At 47.2% G+C, this 18765-nt stretch overlaps 1 protein-coding gene across 5 annotated transcripts in view; it reads left to right on the top strand.

The window, feature by feature from the left end:
• The window catches only part of PSD3 (pleckstrin and Sec7 domain containing 3), a 116055-nt gene that overhangs the window by 43170 nt on the left and 54120 nt on the right, over positions 1-18765 (top strand). For all 5 annotated transcript variants that reach the window (XM_009687556.2, XM_068926708.1, XM_009687559.2 and 2 more), the window contains 5 exons: positions 828-1034; positions 1143-1223; positions 4173-4285; positions 7036-7094; positions 11102-11191. In XM_009687556.2, coding sequence (XP_009685851.2) covers positions 828-1034; positions 1143-1223; positions 4173-4285; positions 7036-7094; positions 11102-11191 — 550 coding nt within the window. The remainder of the gene's footprint in view (positions 1-827; positions 1035-1142; positions 1224-4172; positions 4286-7035; positions 7095-11101; positions 11192-18765) is intronic.

Raw genomic sequence — 18765 nt, 5'->3', positions numbered from 1 at the left:
GCGCCCTGGGATTGCAATGCTGTGCATCCTGACTTTGAGCAGCCGCAAGGCAAATCATGGCAGCCATGAGGGAGTGGGAGAAAAGCAAATGGTTTCCGCACCGGCCCCATGGTTCGCATCTCCGTCCCGCTCTCCAAGACACGTTCCTGGCCTGGAGCCCTCCTATTCCTGGTGATGCCTCCCAGCGGGATGCCCACGGCACGTGGGCAGCACGGGTGCTGGTGAGACTTCTGCAGAGGTTATTTTAGATTTGGAGAGTAGCAGTGTTTCCAGGACAACTGGAGAAGAATGAGGAAGGGACTTCTGTTGGGTCAGCTTGGAGCGGCTGCATATCCTGGCTTGCTCGCTGCATTTTCCTGTGGAAAGTGGCTCGTGGCCTCCCTCTTGCAGGGCACCCTTTCAAGCTGTTCTCAAAGACTTTGGGTACCTACTGCTGGCGACCAGCTGGGCTAGAAACAGTAGTGCAAGAAGTGAGCAAGGAGTCCTTATTGGTAGGTGTAAATTGTAGGCTGATAGTAGCAAACGGTCTTCTGTGAAGTGAGTACCAAGTTTTGGGCTTTCTCGTTCTCAGCACTCTCAAAAGGTGAGTGCAGAGCAAAATGCTGGAACCCAGATTCGTCCCTCTGTGTTTAAACCCTTTGAGCTCTGACCGCTAAATAAATATCCCTGTTCTACCCAGTTCCTTCGGTTAGGTGGAATTTGCTGTATCATGTAGTATTGACTTTGTGTCATTAATTGCTTCCTAGTCTGAGACAAATTAAGTCCTTCTCAGAACTGTCATATCTTTTTATTTTTCTTTTCCTTTCCCCATTAATTCTGTACCGTAGCAATGTTGGCCTGAAGAATATGGTGTTAGAGTCCAGTGCTACCATGGGGAGCAATGAGCTTCAGGAGAAGGATGCTGCAGGAGCCCTGGGCCGTGATATCAGCAATGGCAGCAGCAGCAATTTGGAAGCAGCCCAACGCCTGGCCAAACGCCTCTACCATCTGGATAGATTCAAACGCTCTGATGTGGCGAAACATTTGGGTAAAAAGTACGTGTTGGAATAAGGCCTTTGCCATCTTGTTCATAGCATTGGTTCTGGAGAGTTCACTCTTGGTTGACTGACCCTTATTTTTATTTATTTATTTTATTTTCAAAGCAACGAATTCAGCAAACTTGTGGCTGAAGAATACCTTAAGTTTTTTGATTTCACGGGCATGACGCTGGACTGCTCGCTGAGGTATGTGCCTGTTTGCAAACCTTGCATTCTTGTTTTAGTAACAGTGCTGTTTCTTGTGTTGTCCCAGTTGAAGCAGTTGCCCTATGAGTGCTTACAGGGGAGAAAAGGGAGGTGTGAGGCACTCTGGGATGGACCTTTTCTCTCCTATTTGCCTTGGCCTGATGGTGTACGCTGTAACACCGTTGGAGGGGTGACGTTTCCTGGAGGAGAAAACTTTTCGGTTGACCTCCTTAGAGATAGGTTACGTGCTTGACACAGTAGAGGAGAGAGGGACAAAAAAGACTAGTCACTTGGTGAACAGGGGACTGGTAATCTACTGAGTGCTGCTGAAGGATAAAGACATTGTTTACAGCGAAATTGCACAGGGCTCGCAGCCTTTTCGGCTGGTACCTTGTGGCATTTGCTCTGCCCAGCTGCTCCATGTACAGAAGGGGCCAGGATTGCAAGCAGCTTGGCAGCTCCCCTCGCCATGTCCCTCTGAGGTGTCTAAAAATGTGCAGAACAGCAAAAGCTTCCAGATGGGAAATACTTTGAGTGTTTGGTAGCTGCTTATGTGGGTGTTTGAAAACCCATCCCTTCAACATTCATGTCCTTTTTATCCTGGAACTAGGCCTTAACAATGTTTACTTTCAATATTTTTTAATCCTATGAGTCAAAATACCAAATGTGTGTAGCAGTGGCCTGTTAGTGTAGTTGCTGATGTTCCGACAGTTAAATAGTGACATTAAAGAAGAGGAATTTAAAGTAATTTTTAATTATCTGGCTCACGTTACTCTAGTCTTTTTTTTTTTTTTTTTTTTTTTTACTCCTAATGATACAAAGCTCGGAAGACCAACGGCCCTTGCTGCCAGTCCCTTTTACAAAATTAGTTGGAGAGGGATTGCTCCAGGAAACAACATGAATGCCAGCCCCTGTCGGCAAAGCAAAGCGGAGTCCAACTTGCTGAAGACAGTGGAAACACCTGCTAAAAAGTTAATCCAGCGCTTAAGTGTTTGGGTAGAGCAAAGCCAGAGCGCTGTGTCCTGGAGGGGTGGCAGCATTGGTAGTAGGAAATCTGCTCCTTATTTTGGTTACTAGGGGCCATGAAGCATGGTTTTAAATATACCTCATCTTTTAAATTGTGCAATCCAATACCTAATTACTTCATGGCACATATTTAGGAGGTCTCTTCTCCCTGTAGATCTCCTGTTAATATTAATAGTCATGACCTTCTGCAAAATACGCTCTAGCTGGTATGTGACTGTGGCACACAAGGGACTTGCTGAGATTTCTTGCATTACCGCTTGTTGGCCAAGCTGCAGTAATGGCCAGATGCATGCCTTCAGCACGGGCTGAGCACAAAGCATTGGCTTCAACCTCAGCCGAGCCAAAATGTTTTGCCTCTCGTTTGCGGTGAGTAGCCTCCCTGTTACTGCTGGCATGCTGAGGGGCCGCAGTTTGTTAAACCAGGGGCAACTTGGCTTGTCAGAGCCCTTGGCTGTGGTCCAGACCCACATTGCCCCCCAGACTGTGGGAGGCTGTTGTGTAGGGTGTATTGCAGTCAGCGGTGAGTCCTGAGCATGGACAGAATCAGTCCTGAATCTCTCCAGTCTGGCTCACCCTCCGCTTTCGCACGTAGGGGCCTGCTCCCGTCACCCGTCTCTCAGGTCCCTCCTGTCTGCCCTTCGTTCGGGCTGTCTCCCTGCCTCCCTCACAGCTGTGAGATGAGAAACCCTGGGAAGCCTCAGTTGTAACTACTTGTGAATCTGGTTATTTGCAATGCATTACATGTCAAATTAAGTTATTACCCATCAGATCACACTCTGTATGGGTGTGATATCATTGCAAGTACAGCCTGTCTCTGACCTTACATCAAAGAAATGAAATTAACACTTATTCACGCAGGCTAGATAACCTTGAATGTTCCTGTAATGTTTCCCAGGCCTCTCATATCTGCTGTTAGTTTAAATCTCATCGGATACTCAAAAATTGTCTATCATCAGACACTCATTTTTATGTGCCTTCTTTCTTCAGACCCGTAAGCTTTGTGTTTTCAGGCTCTTTTAGTAACAGCCTGACAAATAAATGTAGGCTGAGACCTCTGAGGTCAGCTTTGGACTCCAGGATTTGGGAATTTCGGCAAGTACGGAGGTTCTTCATGAGGACTGGCAACAAGGCTAGTTTTTCCTTTCTAGTAGGAAGAACAGGGGGATGGTTCAGAGACTGTCTCTAGGTTGTGGACCCAGGTATGTGCCAACCCCATGCGCCGTGCTCTGGAGCGTTGTGAGGGGAAATCTAAGAAGGCCAGGTTGCTCTTGCTGTTCCTGAAGTGCAGTGGGAGAAGTTGTGATTCTTCTGCCCCCTTTGCCAGATGCTTCCTGTGCGTCAAGTAGTGACACTGCCCCTTTGCAAGTCCATTAACGTCTGCAAAGCGACTGGTGTGGTGATGGCTGCTCTGTACATGTCCCTCCCTGCGGAGGGTTGCACATCCAGGCCAGGCTCCAAGTCTGTAGTGTACCTGCCTGCCTTCACTGCCTGGAGTAGTTCCTTGGCTTTCAGTGGGAATAGTAGTAGGTATAAAGTTAAAGCATACAGGCCTAGTGGACAGTTCGAAGAGGACAGAGAGCACCTGAATGAGCATCCTCCATAAATGCCACCTGCTGCCTTCCCCGCCATGATGAAAACCACTAAAAATAAGAGCAGCTGTTTTAAAGAGTATAATTGTTTACTAGCTTATATATTCTATGACTGAGACCAGCGGTACTCTAACTACTTCTGGTTGAGTTACTGTAATATTAGGATTAAATGCACATGGGATAATAATCTGTTTTCCTAGGAAGGCTTCTTGGAACTGAGTTTCTAGTGTGTGCTTGCATATTTCTTACTGTGAAATATGCTGTGCTGTATGTGCTGTGTGAGGCCAGAAGAGATTTATGATTTTAATTTCTCTGTTTTCTGCGCTTCTTGTAGGAGTTTCTTTAAAGCCTTTTCACTTATTGGAGAAACTCAGGAACGAGAGAGAGTTTTAATCCACTTCTCCAGCAGATACTATCAGTGTAACCCAAACACCATTTCGACTCAAGGTAATTTTACTTCTGATAACAAGGACTGTGGTCTCCCTCTTCCTTCGTTCTCGCCTTCAATAGCACCTGTGGTGTGTATTTGGGAACTGAAGATGTGTAGCTGCTGTGCTAAAGCGTAGAAATTGCCTGTGGTGAGCATGGAAATCCTCTTCATTTTGTACACGTAATCGTAGTAAGGCAGAGAAAATCTGTATTGCTACCCAGTCAGGGAAGGCATTAAGGCCTCTTCACTGGAAATCATTAATTTAAACATGTCCAGACATAAATATCCCTAGTTTTGGCTTTGGTGTCATTGACTTAGAGTGTATGTAGGTGCCTGTGCTCCAGCTACCTATATGCGAATGTGAATAGTTCCCACCTTGTGTGGAAGAGCAAGGGTTCACTCTTCATCTCAGTTCAGTGCATGTCTCACTGCATGCACTGGCAACAGACGTGCCAGCTCTTGCCAGTTGTGGGAGTGAATTTTGGGTGCAGTATCCAGACCTTGGCATGGTTTCATCTAGACTAGCTCACGTCAATTGGAGGCTGCCTCCTTGCCAACATTTTCAGTCATTTTGGAAGTTGACTGAGGAAACAAACAAGCGTGTGGATCAAACCCAGGAAAGCTGGCACCGCAGAAGAGGACGAGCTGTCCACTGATGTGCCTCTGCTGTGCTCGCCCCTTCATGCCAGCAGGGAAATCTGACCCTGTAATTCCAATGTCGGCTGATCACACACCATTGAAAGCCGAGAAAAGGAGGAGGACAAGAAAGGAAAAATGCATGGGCTCATTTGTGACTTTGGTCTCAAGTGTAAGTCAGAAGGAGCAGCATGTAACTGCTGCACTTTGAGGTACCATCACACTTCCGGGGTCCTTGTGTTGTGATTTGCCCATTAACGGGAGAGTGAAGTTTGCCCGCTTTGTGCCTCATCAGCATCACTGGTTGATGTGTCAAGGAAAAGAATAGGTAGCAACAAGAGAAGCTCTGCTCCCACACCATTCCTGTGCTCTTCCTAATGCCTTTCCGATTTCAGGATACCCAAGGCAATCAATTAGAATAAGTGTGTCATTTCTGGATAGAAATAATGACTTGTATGTTGATGTAGCTGTTTTACTGCAGTCCAGATTGCTGTAGGAACTTTTCCACTTCAGAGCACAAGCAAGTGTAGGGATTAAAGTGAGCACCATAGACTTTGTCTAGGCATTTTCAGTAATTCTGATGCTGGATTTCCACTGTCAGTAGTCAAGTGCTCCACTGCAGAAGAAAGATACTTGTTCATTTCAGTGAAAATCAAGGATTACATTTGGATTGGAGTCATGTGAGTGCACTGCTGCTTGCTTTTCTCTTTTTTCCCCGCTCTTGTTTTCATCCTTTGGAGGCACTTGTGATTTGGGAATGAGAGGGCAGGCTACCCTACAGAAATACGTGCACCTGAATTGGAGCACCACAGCCCCAGATTCAAGCTGCTCTGAATTTAGTGCTGTTAGGGATAGTACTGCTTCTCTTATTTAATACTTTGCTGGAGGTGTGGGGCGTTGCTTGGGTGCTAGGGCCTGTGCAAACAGTGTAAGAACACATGGTCCTGACCTTGGGGAACATCCTTTTGCAAGGGCTTGATCCTACGGGTATTCAAGCCTGTGATAGTCCCACTGACTTTGAAGGATGTCATCTCCATCCCTGCCTTGCCCCTCCCTCTACCCCCAACCTCTTTGTTTTACAGCACAGAGTGACATTGTGTATGGTCATTATCCAGACTTAGTGATGAAGCTTTTTACTTAAGTGTCTCACTGCTGTGTGTGTGTGTGTGTGTGTCTTATAAATTATTGTTTTTCTTCATGACACCCCTGCGAGTGAAGGGAAGGTGGCACCATGTGTTTGAAGACAGGCAGATGGAAAAAAATATTTTCTTCTAGTATGTTCCTCATGTTTTGAAACTGGCTAGAGGCATTTGGTTCCTGAATTTTCTGTGGTGTTAAATGGCACAGTGGATAGTGTCACCTATGTGTGGGTTTGTGCATAAACAAAGACCTTTGGGACTCTAAAGGGATGTCTGGAAAAGGGAGAAAACAAAATTGGTGTCCTCTTTTGCCAGTAGTGGTCTGCACTGACTTTGCACTGCTACCATGGTGACTCCAGGGATGGAGCCAGCCTTTATTGGTTGCTTGTTGAGAGTTTTGCTGCAAGATCTGCTTCTTAGACATCACTGAAGCACTGACTACCCGCTATGGAGCACAGGCAACGTTAGCCGACTAAAGTTCTGCAAAATTCAGTCTAATTGAGCTCTGAATGAGGAGGGGGCTAGAGATGGAGAAAACCGGGATGCTGTCATGTTGTGCCCACTCTGCACACTTCAGGGGCAGATGTTTTGGCAGAGGCAGACCGTCAGATGTCTGTGTCCGTACAGACTGAGACAAGAATGGACGTAGCTTATTTTGTATGTTCTGTCATGAGAACAAATGAAAAAGGAGGAGCTGATTCAGGCTGTGGTATTGGTATTATCAAGAAAAGGGAGACAGCATAGTTTCCTGTTTGCCTTCTGTGGCTGCTGCACACTAGTTTTGTCAGTCATTAAAAGATGAAAGAAAGGCTGTTCTGGCTTGGCAGCTGTGGGATGACCTCACTGTTGATTTACTTGATTATGTGTGTTTCTTGATGAACAGATACTCATTAAGAAGACAGACTCAATTAGGCTATGAGGCTTGGTTTGCACTCTTCTTAAAGGTCCAGTTGTGGGCTTGCATATGACTTGGGTTATGTTTCTTTCTGCAGATGGGGTTCACTGTCTTACGTGTGCCATGATGCTGCTGAACACTGACCTGCATGGCCATGTGAGTATACACATCTTCATGTAGACTGCTCCAGTCAACTTTGTGCTGGTAGGGGTGGTCTTTTGGCAGCAGGATCCCTTCGCCGCCTGCATACTGTTAAAGCACCCTGAACGTCTGCAGTGTGGAAAGCAAGTGGAGATAGGCTTGCGCTCCCTCATAGAGCTGTAATCTTCGGCAAGGCTTTCCAGCATGCCTGGGAGCGATTGTGTCCAGGGCTGGCATTGTGCCTGGTTTTGCTGTTATGTATAAGGATGCTCCTTGTCCTCGGGACCCTTTCTTTCTGGTGTGTGTCTCATCCTTCCCAGTGAAGGCAGCTGGCCCTGGCCAGGAAGCTGTGGTTGGGATTGGCTTCCCCTTTCCGGAGTGTAAAAACATCTGGGAAGGCAGAAGCAGGAAGGGAGGCAGAAAGGGGCTGAGAGTGTCATGCGAGGAAGTGGTGTTTGCACACAGCCAGTTACACGGGGGAAGACCTGGGAGGACCAGCGTGCTGCTCAGCCATTGTAATGTTTGGTGTGCACAGAGCCGTGGGAGCGGAGGAAGGGGTGGCGTGGGCGTCCTGCACAGGAGCCCCAAATGCCCCCTCTGCATGCCTCTCCCCATTGACTGCCCAGGGGAAATCGGCTTCCAGATTGAGTCCTCTCGGTCACACTCAGGTGGTTCACAGTGCCAGCAGTTGTGGGACGTGTATTTCAGCGCTCATGGTGCATTATGACTGCTGTGCATGGTAACCCTGAGCTGATGGGTGGCCTTTTCCGTCACGGCCAAGGGGAGAGCCAAGGGAAGAGCAGTGCATCAGTGTGCAAGAGCTGTAGCTTCAGCCTGCTGCTTTTGGGGTTTCTTTCCAGCTGAGGACCTCCACCATGCCACCCAGGGCTCCTCCAGGCAGGCAAGTGCCTGCTGCAGGGTGGCCCCATGAAGTGCCAGTGCTAGTCATCTCAGCAGTGCCAGGCCTGGCATCACCACCATATCCCAAACAGGAAGGTCCAGCAGGCGTGCACCAGGAGAGGAGTGCCTGCAGACCTTATGCACCAAGGGCAGGGGGGTCAGGCTGCAGCGGAGGGAGGCCTGGCACAGCCCTCCTGGGGCACCTGGGCTCTCCAAGGGTGGCCTGGCCCTATGTGGGTGCAGCTCTGCAGCAAGCGTGGGCAATTTAGCTAAGGTTCATCTGTGCTTCCCTGGGGGATTTGACACCCACCTCCCATTTCCCATCTGAAAGCTGTACAAGCAGGAGTTGCAAAGGATTTTTTTTTATTTCTCTGAATACTGGCCCTTCCCCAACTAAGGAGTGCCTCAGTCCCATGGGAGAGGGAGCGGAGGTATGGGAATGTACCCTGGTGTGACTGTTGATATATCCTGCTTCTCTCCGGTACACTGGGAATTGGCCTGTCTCTGTCTGCCTGACAGATGAGGTGCTTCCCTGGTATCCCCTTCTGCAGAGCAATGAGCCTCCCTGCGTGGCAGTCCAGAGAGGGCGACCACATGTGCCTAAGCCTGGCAGCGCTGCCCGTTGCTCTCTTGAATGCAGGTGCTCTGGTGGGCCCTGCTGTCTTTTTGAGGTACTGGAGTAAGAGATCTGGCTCTGGCCCAATATTGCTGCCACAGAGTTGCAGCTGAAGCTAGGATGGCTATGGTTGTTGTAGGACTCTTTAACCTTGCCCTTCTGTCCTACTGTCAGTCATTAGTGTGTTGTTACATGGATGAAGCAGCAATGTTTGTTTGCCGGGCGTCTGTTCTCTCTCTCTTCCTGGGATTCCCTGTAATTTTGATTTTCTTCTTGTTGCTTTTCATTTTTCTACATAGGTGGTAAGTTGGGCATTTCTGACTTGGAATGCAGCCCTTTGCACATATACCCTAATTGCCTAATAAGCATTGCTCCAACCCATCCTTAGCATGACTCTGTTAGAGCAGGAAACAAATGAGTCATAGGGCTTGTCTACAGTGAGCTATTCTTGTTCCTGACATACTAATACTAAGTGTGGACAGTTCTACTTCACAGTCAGCTCAACTGCTTGTAGGGCTATAAGGAGAGCTGCTGTGCCTTCGGTTCACACTTTCCCTTAGCTCTTGTAGACAAACTCTTACTTATCTCTTTATTTGTTCATGTCATGCTGAGTTATATTCTCTCTATAACTAAATTTCTGTAACTATTTTTCTGTAGTTTCTTCTTCTGTCTTTCTGTTTTTACAGTTAATTTTCACAAATTGTGTCTTGGAGATGCATGCTCGCTTCTCTGCTGGCAAGTTGTCACCCAGACTGCGATGCCATGTTTAAAAATCTCTAGATTTTTAAGCTAGCTTAAAACTGCCTGCTACATCTGCCTGAACCTGTGTAGTACTGTGTAGAGACATTAGCTTTGGTCCTGGAGCAACACAGCCATTTCAGTGCCACGCTAATTTCCTCAGCAGGGCTCAGCAGGTGCAATGAGCCTCATTGCTACTGGTTCTGATCAACATGGGGAAACAGCAAACTGATATAAGGAGGAAATGGACAGAAACAGGCTGAAGTTTATTGCGGGGAGGAGGGAAGCGTTTGGGACTCTGTGAGAATAGCTTCAGGGAAGGTGGGGAAGAGCTATGCTCTGCATAGCCAACCGGAGGAGACAAGGTAACGGCCAGACTGTGTTGTTAGGAGCCTTCTTGATGCAGAAGGTGGTGAATCATGCGTCCCTCCCCAGAAGTTCCCTTTGCTTGGAAAGCAGTGTTTCTCTCTGCTTTCTCTGCGCTGATCTATGCTGGCCACAGATTGAGGGGTCTTCCTTAGATGCTGACGGTCAATGCTGGGTGGTTTCCCAACTCTCCCTGGTCATACAGTCGGGAGGGGAAGTAAAGACGTGCAGTCCGAGGCGTCATGTAACTGAAACGTTGAATGATCTGTAGTAAAGTCTGATCCCCTTCTTGGGGCCTCACTGCTACATTAACTTGGGCTCTCGCTCCTAACTTGAGTCATGTCTGCACAGAGAGCTCTTCCACTCCAGGCTGTGAATACTTTGCATTGGCTGGCAAGGCAAGGAGGACGGCTTCAAGCTCAAAGGCTGCTGCCTCAGGGGAAAGCAAACAGACCACTTGGCAGACCGGAACCAGGCAGATACCTTCTGCTGTATTCTTCTAGGCAGAGGCAACAAGTGCAGTACAGCCCATGAGGACCCTGTGCTGTAGGCAGAGGCTCACAGATGAGAGCTACTGGCCAGCTCTAATCAGGCCTAGAAGCTCACTTTCCCTCAGATCTCCCTTAGTCCCTCTTTTCACCAGTTCACTGCTGCCCTCTCTGTATGCAGGTGTGGGGTTTTAGCGCCCAGGGCTCCAAGGGGACCTAGGACAGACACCTCCGAGCGGTGATGGTGACTTGGATCCAAAGAGCAGCTGAGAGCACCCTCCAAATGGAGAAGTTTGGGTCCTACATGAACACAGCAGTTCCCTTTCTGGTCATGACTCAATCTATCTGGCAAGTTTCAGTCTGAGAATTAGAGCGAGGAGAAGAAAAGAGTTCTTTGGAAATGTCAAGGCAGCCTCAACCCTGGGAACCAGAAAACACAGTGGCTGCTTCTGGGCATCCTGCTGTTGCATGGCAGCTGCCACTGCAAGTGAGGATTGGAAATCATAAGAGAAAGGTTTGGAAAGGGCCTCAGCGGGTTATTTCTTTATGCTGCACAGCAGGATCAAGTAGAGCTCTTCTGTCAGAGGTTGGTAGGGCCCCTGAAGATGTGGGTGTGGGAGGTACCATGTACAAACGAGGGACCTTCATTACCGTCCTCTTCATTAACCTGCAGTATTTAGCTGTTTTTCTTTTCAGCCGGGTGTGGGGCCTGGGGTCCAAGGGCACATTTCCTTTTCCAAATATATTCATATGGGGATGCTTGCATTTGAATAATCCTGGGAATACCTTCTCAGGACTGCCTGCCTCAGACTTGAGCAGAAGCAAGGAGATGCAGTTCATCTGGTGTTGCTTACTAACGTCATTTTGGAAAGCAGCATGAATATGATGCTGTGTTTCTCTGTCGTCCCTTCCAGAACATTGGAAAAAAGATGACCTGTCAGGAGTTCATTGCTAATCTTCAGGGGATGAATGATGGTAAAGACTTCCCAAAAGGGCTGTTGAAGGTAAGAAATGAACTGTGGAATATGGATTTCTGTTGCGATTTCATGGCTCAGTTAGTGAGAGATGGTTCAAAACAGAACACCCTGCCTATGTTTTCCGAATTGTCAAGCGTGACAGGGAATGGACGTGTTCCTCCATGCAGAACATAAAGAAAACTTGTTCTGTAGTTTTCCCACTGCCGTTAACTTGAATGTGTTTGAGACTGTGTGCAGCCTGGAGAGGCCAGACTGAACACCAGTGGGGCCAGCTCCAGAGCTGCATGTTGTGGGAGCTCAGATGATCATGCCGGCCTAGAGCGCTGCCTCCTGATTAAATCAGACAGACGATGAGTCGGTTCTCACTGCTGAATACGTAGAGGCTAATGCTAAACTGCATATCTGGGAGGTGTATGTGTTTTTTCATCAAAGGTGCTTTGGGGTTTTCACATTAAAACAGGAGATGTAATTTCAGATTAGAATGTACTATCTGGTATGGGCTGCTTTGCTTCAGGTTTTGTTCATTAAGTTTATGCCAGGAGTTAAATACGAACAACGGTAAAAGAGGCTAAGCAGGATGGATCTTATTTTATTGTCAATAATAATGAGAATGTTTCATCTATCTTTTGTGTGATTATTGGCCTGAAACATCGGTCTATTTGAATGAGGAGAGCAGCGCTTACGCTAGAGTTCATAAATGTTTTGGTAATGGAAGTAAAGATGAGGGGTTGCTGCATTTGAGGTGTGACCCAAAGCCTATTGAAGTGAATGAAAGAAACACCATCTCTTCAGTAGGTTTTGTGTCAGGCCCATTCGGAAATGCAGAACACCTGCATAGTTACAAGTAACAAACTTTGTTTTCTAACATTTGGTATTTCCCTCTATTTTCCCTAGCTTCTTCAGGGAGCTTCACCTTGATCCCTTCTGCCTCAGTTCATTGTAGAGATCAGGGAATATAAACACAGACCTTGTTTTTAGATTTAATTACTTTTTTTTTTTTTTTTTTAAATCTGGATACAGAAAATTTATGTGTCAGCAGCATCACTTAAAAAAGAATTCCAAAAAAGCTAATTTCTCACTCTGCTGTCGAGAAATGTGTTGAGATTAATTTGCAGGCTAGTTACAGTCCTTATTGAGTAAATAGGTCACCAGGCTGTGTTTAAATAACATTCTGAGTGCACTAAGAAGAGACTTCCGTTGGCGCTCACCTGCTGTTTGTTTTCCTGCTGACAGAATTACCCAGTTGGGACTGAATCTTGGCTTTTAATGCTGACCTCCAATCTAATGCTAAGGTTAGCTGGCTCTTTGCCAGCACGTCCTAAGCCAGGCACTGAATCTGAGGGTCTTTTGGAGGCGGCGGGCTGGAGGACGGTCCGTGTCAGTGTCCTGCTTTGTTTTGGGCGTTTTGCCCTATTTTGTGTGCTGCCCTGGTCTGTCAGGGGAAGAGGGATTGGGCTTGCATCTTGCTTTTCTGGAGGTCTGTTCGAGTCTGGCTGATGATTTTCTCCTCATGGCTTTCATTTTTCGCCGAGAGGAAACAGTGTGAGTGGCAGGAACTGTGCATTGCAGCAGCTACATTACTGCATCCGCAGCAGCCGCCCTGACACTAGACATGTGATTACAAATATTTAACAGAAATTAAACTTGCATTAGTCTCAATAAAATTAAATTCAGAGAGCCGTGGTTCAGCACAGAGCTCAACTGCTGATGGTTTGCTAGTGCATTAGCAAAGTAACTAATGTTGAGCAGCACTGAGGCTGCAGGTGGCCTCTCCGTAGCATTTCCAAGTTGTCTGTGAGCCCTGAGAGAGGAAGAAGAGTTTCCGCATGGTGGCACTGTGCCCTCGTGGGAGTGTGATAGTGAGCAAGGGGTTTGGCTCAGTAGGCACCCATTTGTGATTAGTATAGGCAAGATGAGAAAAGAATTAGGCTTTTCAGTCTTTCTGTGTTCTCCTCATGGCTCTAATGTGAGCATTTTAACATTTTGAGAAGCTCTGCACCTTCACACAGCCAAGCTCCAAATCAGAGCTTAACAATATTGGAAGCGTAGGGAGACTTTACAAGTATTTAAAGCTTTGCAGTTGTTATGGTCTTTCAAAGTGTCCATCCCGAACTTAGGACGTTCTCTGTAGCATTTGCCGTAGACCAAACACACATAATCAGGGATGAAAATCATGCTTGAGATATCCAGGACAATCAACACACCATGTAGAAATGAAACGTTGCCTTCAGTCACTCCGATTAAACTTAGTGTCACTAAGAGTAGAGTGCAGTCCTGAGTGTTTTTCTTTTTTTGTCTGAGTAGGAAAATAGCAGAGTTTCAACTAGCAGACATCAATGTATGAGAAGGTCAGTTCTGTAGTACGGAGCAGCCTCAGAAGATTTCTGATGTGAAATCTGTATTTTTTTTTTCTCCCTACTCCTATGAGAGAGCTGTCTCTTTATTAAAGTTTTTGTTTGTTTTGTTTGTATTTTTTCCCCCTCCAAAGTAAGGGCCCTTTGATAAACACCACAAAGCTTTGTAGTTCAGGATGTGATTCTCTGTGTGTTGTTGATAGGGCTTTGGGAACTAAGACTTCATTCTAGCTAGAAATGGAAGTGAGAAATGCTGATATGATCTCACTCACCGTGTGTCTTTCTATCTGTTTGGTCATTTCACTGACCACTGAAACTGAGTGTCACTTTTGTACCCCTATTTGTGCAAAGATTCATCTCCTTTTCTTTCTCCTCCCTCCTTTTGTCAGATCTGAGGTTGCTTTTAATGCTGAGACCCATACAGGCAAATAAGCCAAACTGTGATTAAAAGCATGGTTCTCCCCATGGGATCTGCTTGCAGTATTTATATAGCCAGTACTTTGCCAAGCAGGCAGATGTACGTACCTTTCCTTTTATTCCATCATAGCTCTACTTTGACTGTCTGTCACACGTCCCGTTAATCTGCCATCAGCTGCTAGTAAGGACTAGACATAGAGACAGTAGCCTGATATCCAGTTAGGTACAGTCAGTGCATGCAGCCCTGAGAATGGACACAGGTAATTTATACTTGCTGTTGGGTTCCCAGATACCTTCAAACTGGGACAAACTCCTTGTTGTGAATGAGAACTAGGATCCCAAGCTGTGACTCTCTTCTCTTCTCTTCCCAAGCTGTCGGCTGTCTATGAAGCTGACTGGTATAAATAAGGTGAACCAGGCCTGTTGAATCCAGGCGGGTTAAGGTTGCTAAAAGAGAAATTTTTCAAAGGTAAGGAGGTTTTCTGAAACTCCTGTCCTTTAACTCTGAGCTGTCACACTCTAAGCATACAAATTATTTTATATTGAATCAAGCTGTGATCAGGCAATGTGATCCTGAAATGCCAGCAACGTTTTCCTTCTAATTTTGATATTATACTCCCCTGTAGCAAAGGTCCCTTGGTCGGGGTGAGTTTAAACCCTGGAAGAAGTACTAAATACCAAGCGTGGTGGTGCTGCGACTGTCTCACCGTGCGAAAATGCTGTGCTGTCGACGAACTCTTGCACATTCCTGGGGATGATCATGAATCACACAGCTACAAACATTTGCAGCGGGGGACAGGTGACAGATTTAACAGAAGCGCAAGGCACAAAGGAACCCAGCTGCAGCACCAGCCTCTTCAGAGCAGATGTACCTGGCATCCTGGGATCAGTTGCTGCAGATGCTGTTGAGGATAATGAGAGAAGCTGGAAGAGAGATTCAGCACCACAGTGGCGAATCAGTTACAGATAACATGCCAGGAGCAGTTAAAACAACTAAGGCTAACCTGTGGGTTATTAACCTAAGGGAGTCATAGACAGATGGCTGTTCATTTATTCCTGTGGAAAGGGAGGTCACTGCTAGTGTCTGGCTACTTGGAAGGAAGGCAAAATCACTCGGGCAATTTCGGGAACCTCATGACTACAGTGTAGGAGCAGTTTATCTGCAGGCTGGCTTCCTTCTTTTACTAACACCAACTTTCATCTAGTATGGTGATACCATCTTCACTGCTAATACTCTGAATTTGCATTATGTGGCCATAGCTATCTTCCAAGTTGGGCTTCATGAGGTTGCTTGAAGTGAGAAAAGGAGGAGGTTGGCTTGGAATGTGCGTAATTTTTGACTGTGCACTCTGGCCTTGTTCCCTGAAGGTGGAACTAGCCATAGTGTCTTCCTCTAGTCACCTTGTGGCAAGGTTTATGAGACTTTGCTCCAGTGAGCAGGCAGGGACAAGGACTTTCTTATGCAAAGAAAGAAAGTGGCTGTCCCTGCCTGTAGAGAGGCTGCAGAGATTCACAGAGTCATGGAATGAGGTTAAGGTTGGAAGGGACCTCTGGAGATCAGCTAGTCCAACCCCCCTGTTCAAGCAGGGTCACCTAGAGCACGTTACCCAGAATTGTGTCCAGATGGCTTTTGAATATCTCCAAGGGAAGGAGACTCCGCAGCCTCTCTGGGCAGCCTGTTCCAGTGCTCAGTCACCCTCGCAGTAAGGAAGCTTTTTCTCATGCTCAGATGGATCTTCTTGTGTTTCAGTTTGTGCCCGTTGCCTCTTGTCCTGTCACTGGGCACCACAGAGAAGAGTCTGGCCCCATTCTCTTGACACCCTCCCTTCAGATAACGTATACACATTGATCACATCCCCCCTCAGCCTTCCCTTCTCCAGACTGAAGAGTCCCAGGACTCTCAGCCTTTCCTCATAGGAAAGATGCTCCAGTCCCCTAATCATCTTAGTGGCCTTTGCTGGACTCGGTCCAGGAGCTCCATGTCTCTCTTGTCCTGGGGAGCCCACAACTGGACCCAGCACTCCAGGTGAGGCCTCCCCAGGGCTGAGTAGAGGCGGAGGATCACCTCCCTCGACCTGCTGGCAACGCTCTGCCTCATGCAGCCCAGGATCTCATTGGCCTTCTTGGCCCCAAGGGCACATTGCTGGCTCATGGTCAACTAGTTGTCCACCGAGACCCCCAGGTCTTTCTCTGCAGAGCTACTCCCCAGCAGCTCAGCCCCCAACCTGTCCTCATGCATGAGGTTATTCCTCCCCACGTGCAGGAGCCTGCGCTTGCCTTTGTTGAACTTCATGAGGTTCCTTTCTGGCCATCTCTCCAGCCTGTCGAGTTCCTTCTGAATGGCAGCACAGCCCTCTGGTATATCAGCCACTCCTCCTGCTTTGGTATCATCAGTAAGCTTGCTGAGGAGGTGTTACTGAGGAGACTCTTCATCCAAGTCATGGATGAGTAAGTTAAAAAATACTGGACCCAGTATTGACCCCTGGTGGACACTGTTAGCTACAGGCCTCCAACTAAACTCTGTGCCACTGATCACAACCCTCTGAGCTCGGCCATCCAGCCAGTTCTCAAGCCACCTCACCGTCCACTCGTCTAGCCCACACTTCCTGAGCTTGCCTAGGAGGATGTGATGGGAGACAGTGTCCAAAGCGTTGCTGAAGTCAAGGGAGACAACATCCACTGCTCTCCCCTCATCTATCCTGCCAGTTGTCCCATCAGAGTAGGCTATCAGGTTGGTTAAGCTTGATTTCCCCTTTGGTGAATCCATGCTGACTACTCCTGATCACCTTCTTGTCCTCCACATGCTTAGAGATGACCTCCAGGCTGAGCTGCTCCATCGCCTTTCCAGGGATGGAGGTGAGGCTGACTGGCCTGTAGTTCCCTGGCTTCCCTTCTTGCCCTTTTTGAAGAGTGGGGTAACTTCCAGTCCTCAGGCGCCTCTCCTGATTGCCATGACCTTTCAAAGATGATGGAGAGTGGCCTTGCAATGATATCTGCCAGCTCCCTCTGTGCTCATGAGTCTATCCCATCAGGGCCCAGGGTCCTGTATTTGTCCAGTTTGTTTATGTGATCCCTAACCTGATCCTCCTCCACCAAGGGAAAGTCTTCCTTTCTCCGGACGTTCTCCCTGGTCTCCAGGGTCTGGGATTCCTGAAGGCTGGCCTTAGTAGCGAAGACTGAAGCAAAGAAAACATTCAGTATGTCTGCCTTCTATGTCCTCTGTCACCAGGATTCCTGCCCATTCAGTAGCAGGCCCACATTTTCCCTAGTTTTCCTTTTGTTAATTATGTATTCAGAGAGCCCCTTCTTGTTGTCTTTGATTCACCGCGGAAGAAAGAGATACTTACTTTTATTAGGGTTACTTACCCTCAGAAAAGCAGTGCACAGATTGTGGTAACGAAGCTCTCCGTCTTAAGAAGGGTGCTCTGTTTTTAGGCCTTACGTGAAGATCCCACCTGCCCATGTTCCTCTGAATCTGCTGCATCCAAAGTACTTTATTTCTGGAGAATCTTGGGCATTTGTTGTGACAAAGGGCGTTGGATGTGATAGAAGAAGCTGTAAGGAGCCTCACTTCATCTGTTGCACCATCCAGCCTCTGAGGTTGGCTGGCTCTGGCGGCCATGCTGCCCCATGACATGAGCAGTGCAAGGGAGGGAGATGTTGCCCAGCACTGATGATTTCTGGTGGGAGGTGGTGGCTTTTCACTGACCCAGCATCATGTCGGAGGAGCAGCGTCAGTGCTTTTCCGTCAAGCTGAGGGAGCTGGGATGTGGTCCTGGGCCTTGGCAAAGGCACCACAGGGGTTGCTGACAGAGAGAATATTCTAGTCCTGTGTAGATGATCTGCTTTGTTTCTCAAAGGCTGGTTTTTGGCTAGGCTTTATCTCCTGGAGAAGCTTTGGAATGAAATGACTGAGTTGGGTGGGAGATGCTGGTGCTGAGCTCTTTTGAAGAACCTATTCCCCTTCATTTCCTAAATGATCTGAATTCTTGATCAGGATTCCTGAGATATGCAATTTCCTATAGAAGCTGCAAGGTAGTGTTTATCTCATTTTGTTGTCAGTTCCCTCCACTTTAATTAAGGATTTGTTTTCTTCACTGTCTTTCTGTCTCCTGTCTCTTCTTTTTCCTTTAAATCCACCAAAGCAAGCACTCGATTAAAAGAGAATTACTGGCACCTTGCTTGATCCATTCCAATCACTTCAAGAGTCTAGTGGAGAGAAGGGTGTGACATTCAAGCAGCTAACTTTTTTCTCTCCCATTTATCCAGAGGAAATCACACTAATCATACTGCTGTGCACACTCTAATTGCTTTCATTTGTAGTCTCTGCACTTCTTCCATTTTATGGCTGACACTCTTCAGCAAGGAATTTCCACTTTCCTGCTGTTGCTGAATGGAAAAGATTCAGAGATAAATGAGAAAGGAGTTAGTACAATGTGCCAGAAGGGAAAAGGTGAAGGACCGTGGAAGGACAGCACTTATTGCTGCAGTACTGTGCAGCTTTGGGCACAGGAGGGGGGTTGACAGAACAAAATGCCTGTGCTCTGTCAGAAAAGCTAGCACTCTCCCTGGCAGGAATCAGAACTTACCTCCCTGTTTCCCCTCAAAAATGATTTTTTTCCTTTTTAAAATGTTTCCATTTGGATAATATTTCTGGGGCAGTCGTTTCTTATCTGTTTGAAATGAAATAACTCTTACTGAAGGCCTCTTTCAGCTGCTAGGAGACGACCAAGTCTAATCCAACAGTGTAAGTCAGGAAATGCTGAATAAATCCGTTAATCCTTATCTTAAAGATTTGTTTGTGAAAACATACTCTCTTTTTCACTAATT

The sequence above is a fragment of the Struthio camelus genome, chromosome Z, assembly GCF_040807025.1.
Source record: "Struthio camelus isolate bStrCam1 chromosome Z, bStrCam1.hap1, whole genome shotgun sequence".
Lineage (NCBI taxonomy): Eukaryota > Metazoa > Chordata > Aves > Struthioniformes > Struthionidae > Struthio > Struthio camelus.
Note: the sequence above shows the minus strand (reverse complement) of the source record. Positions and strands in the feature narration are given on the sequence as shown.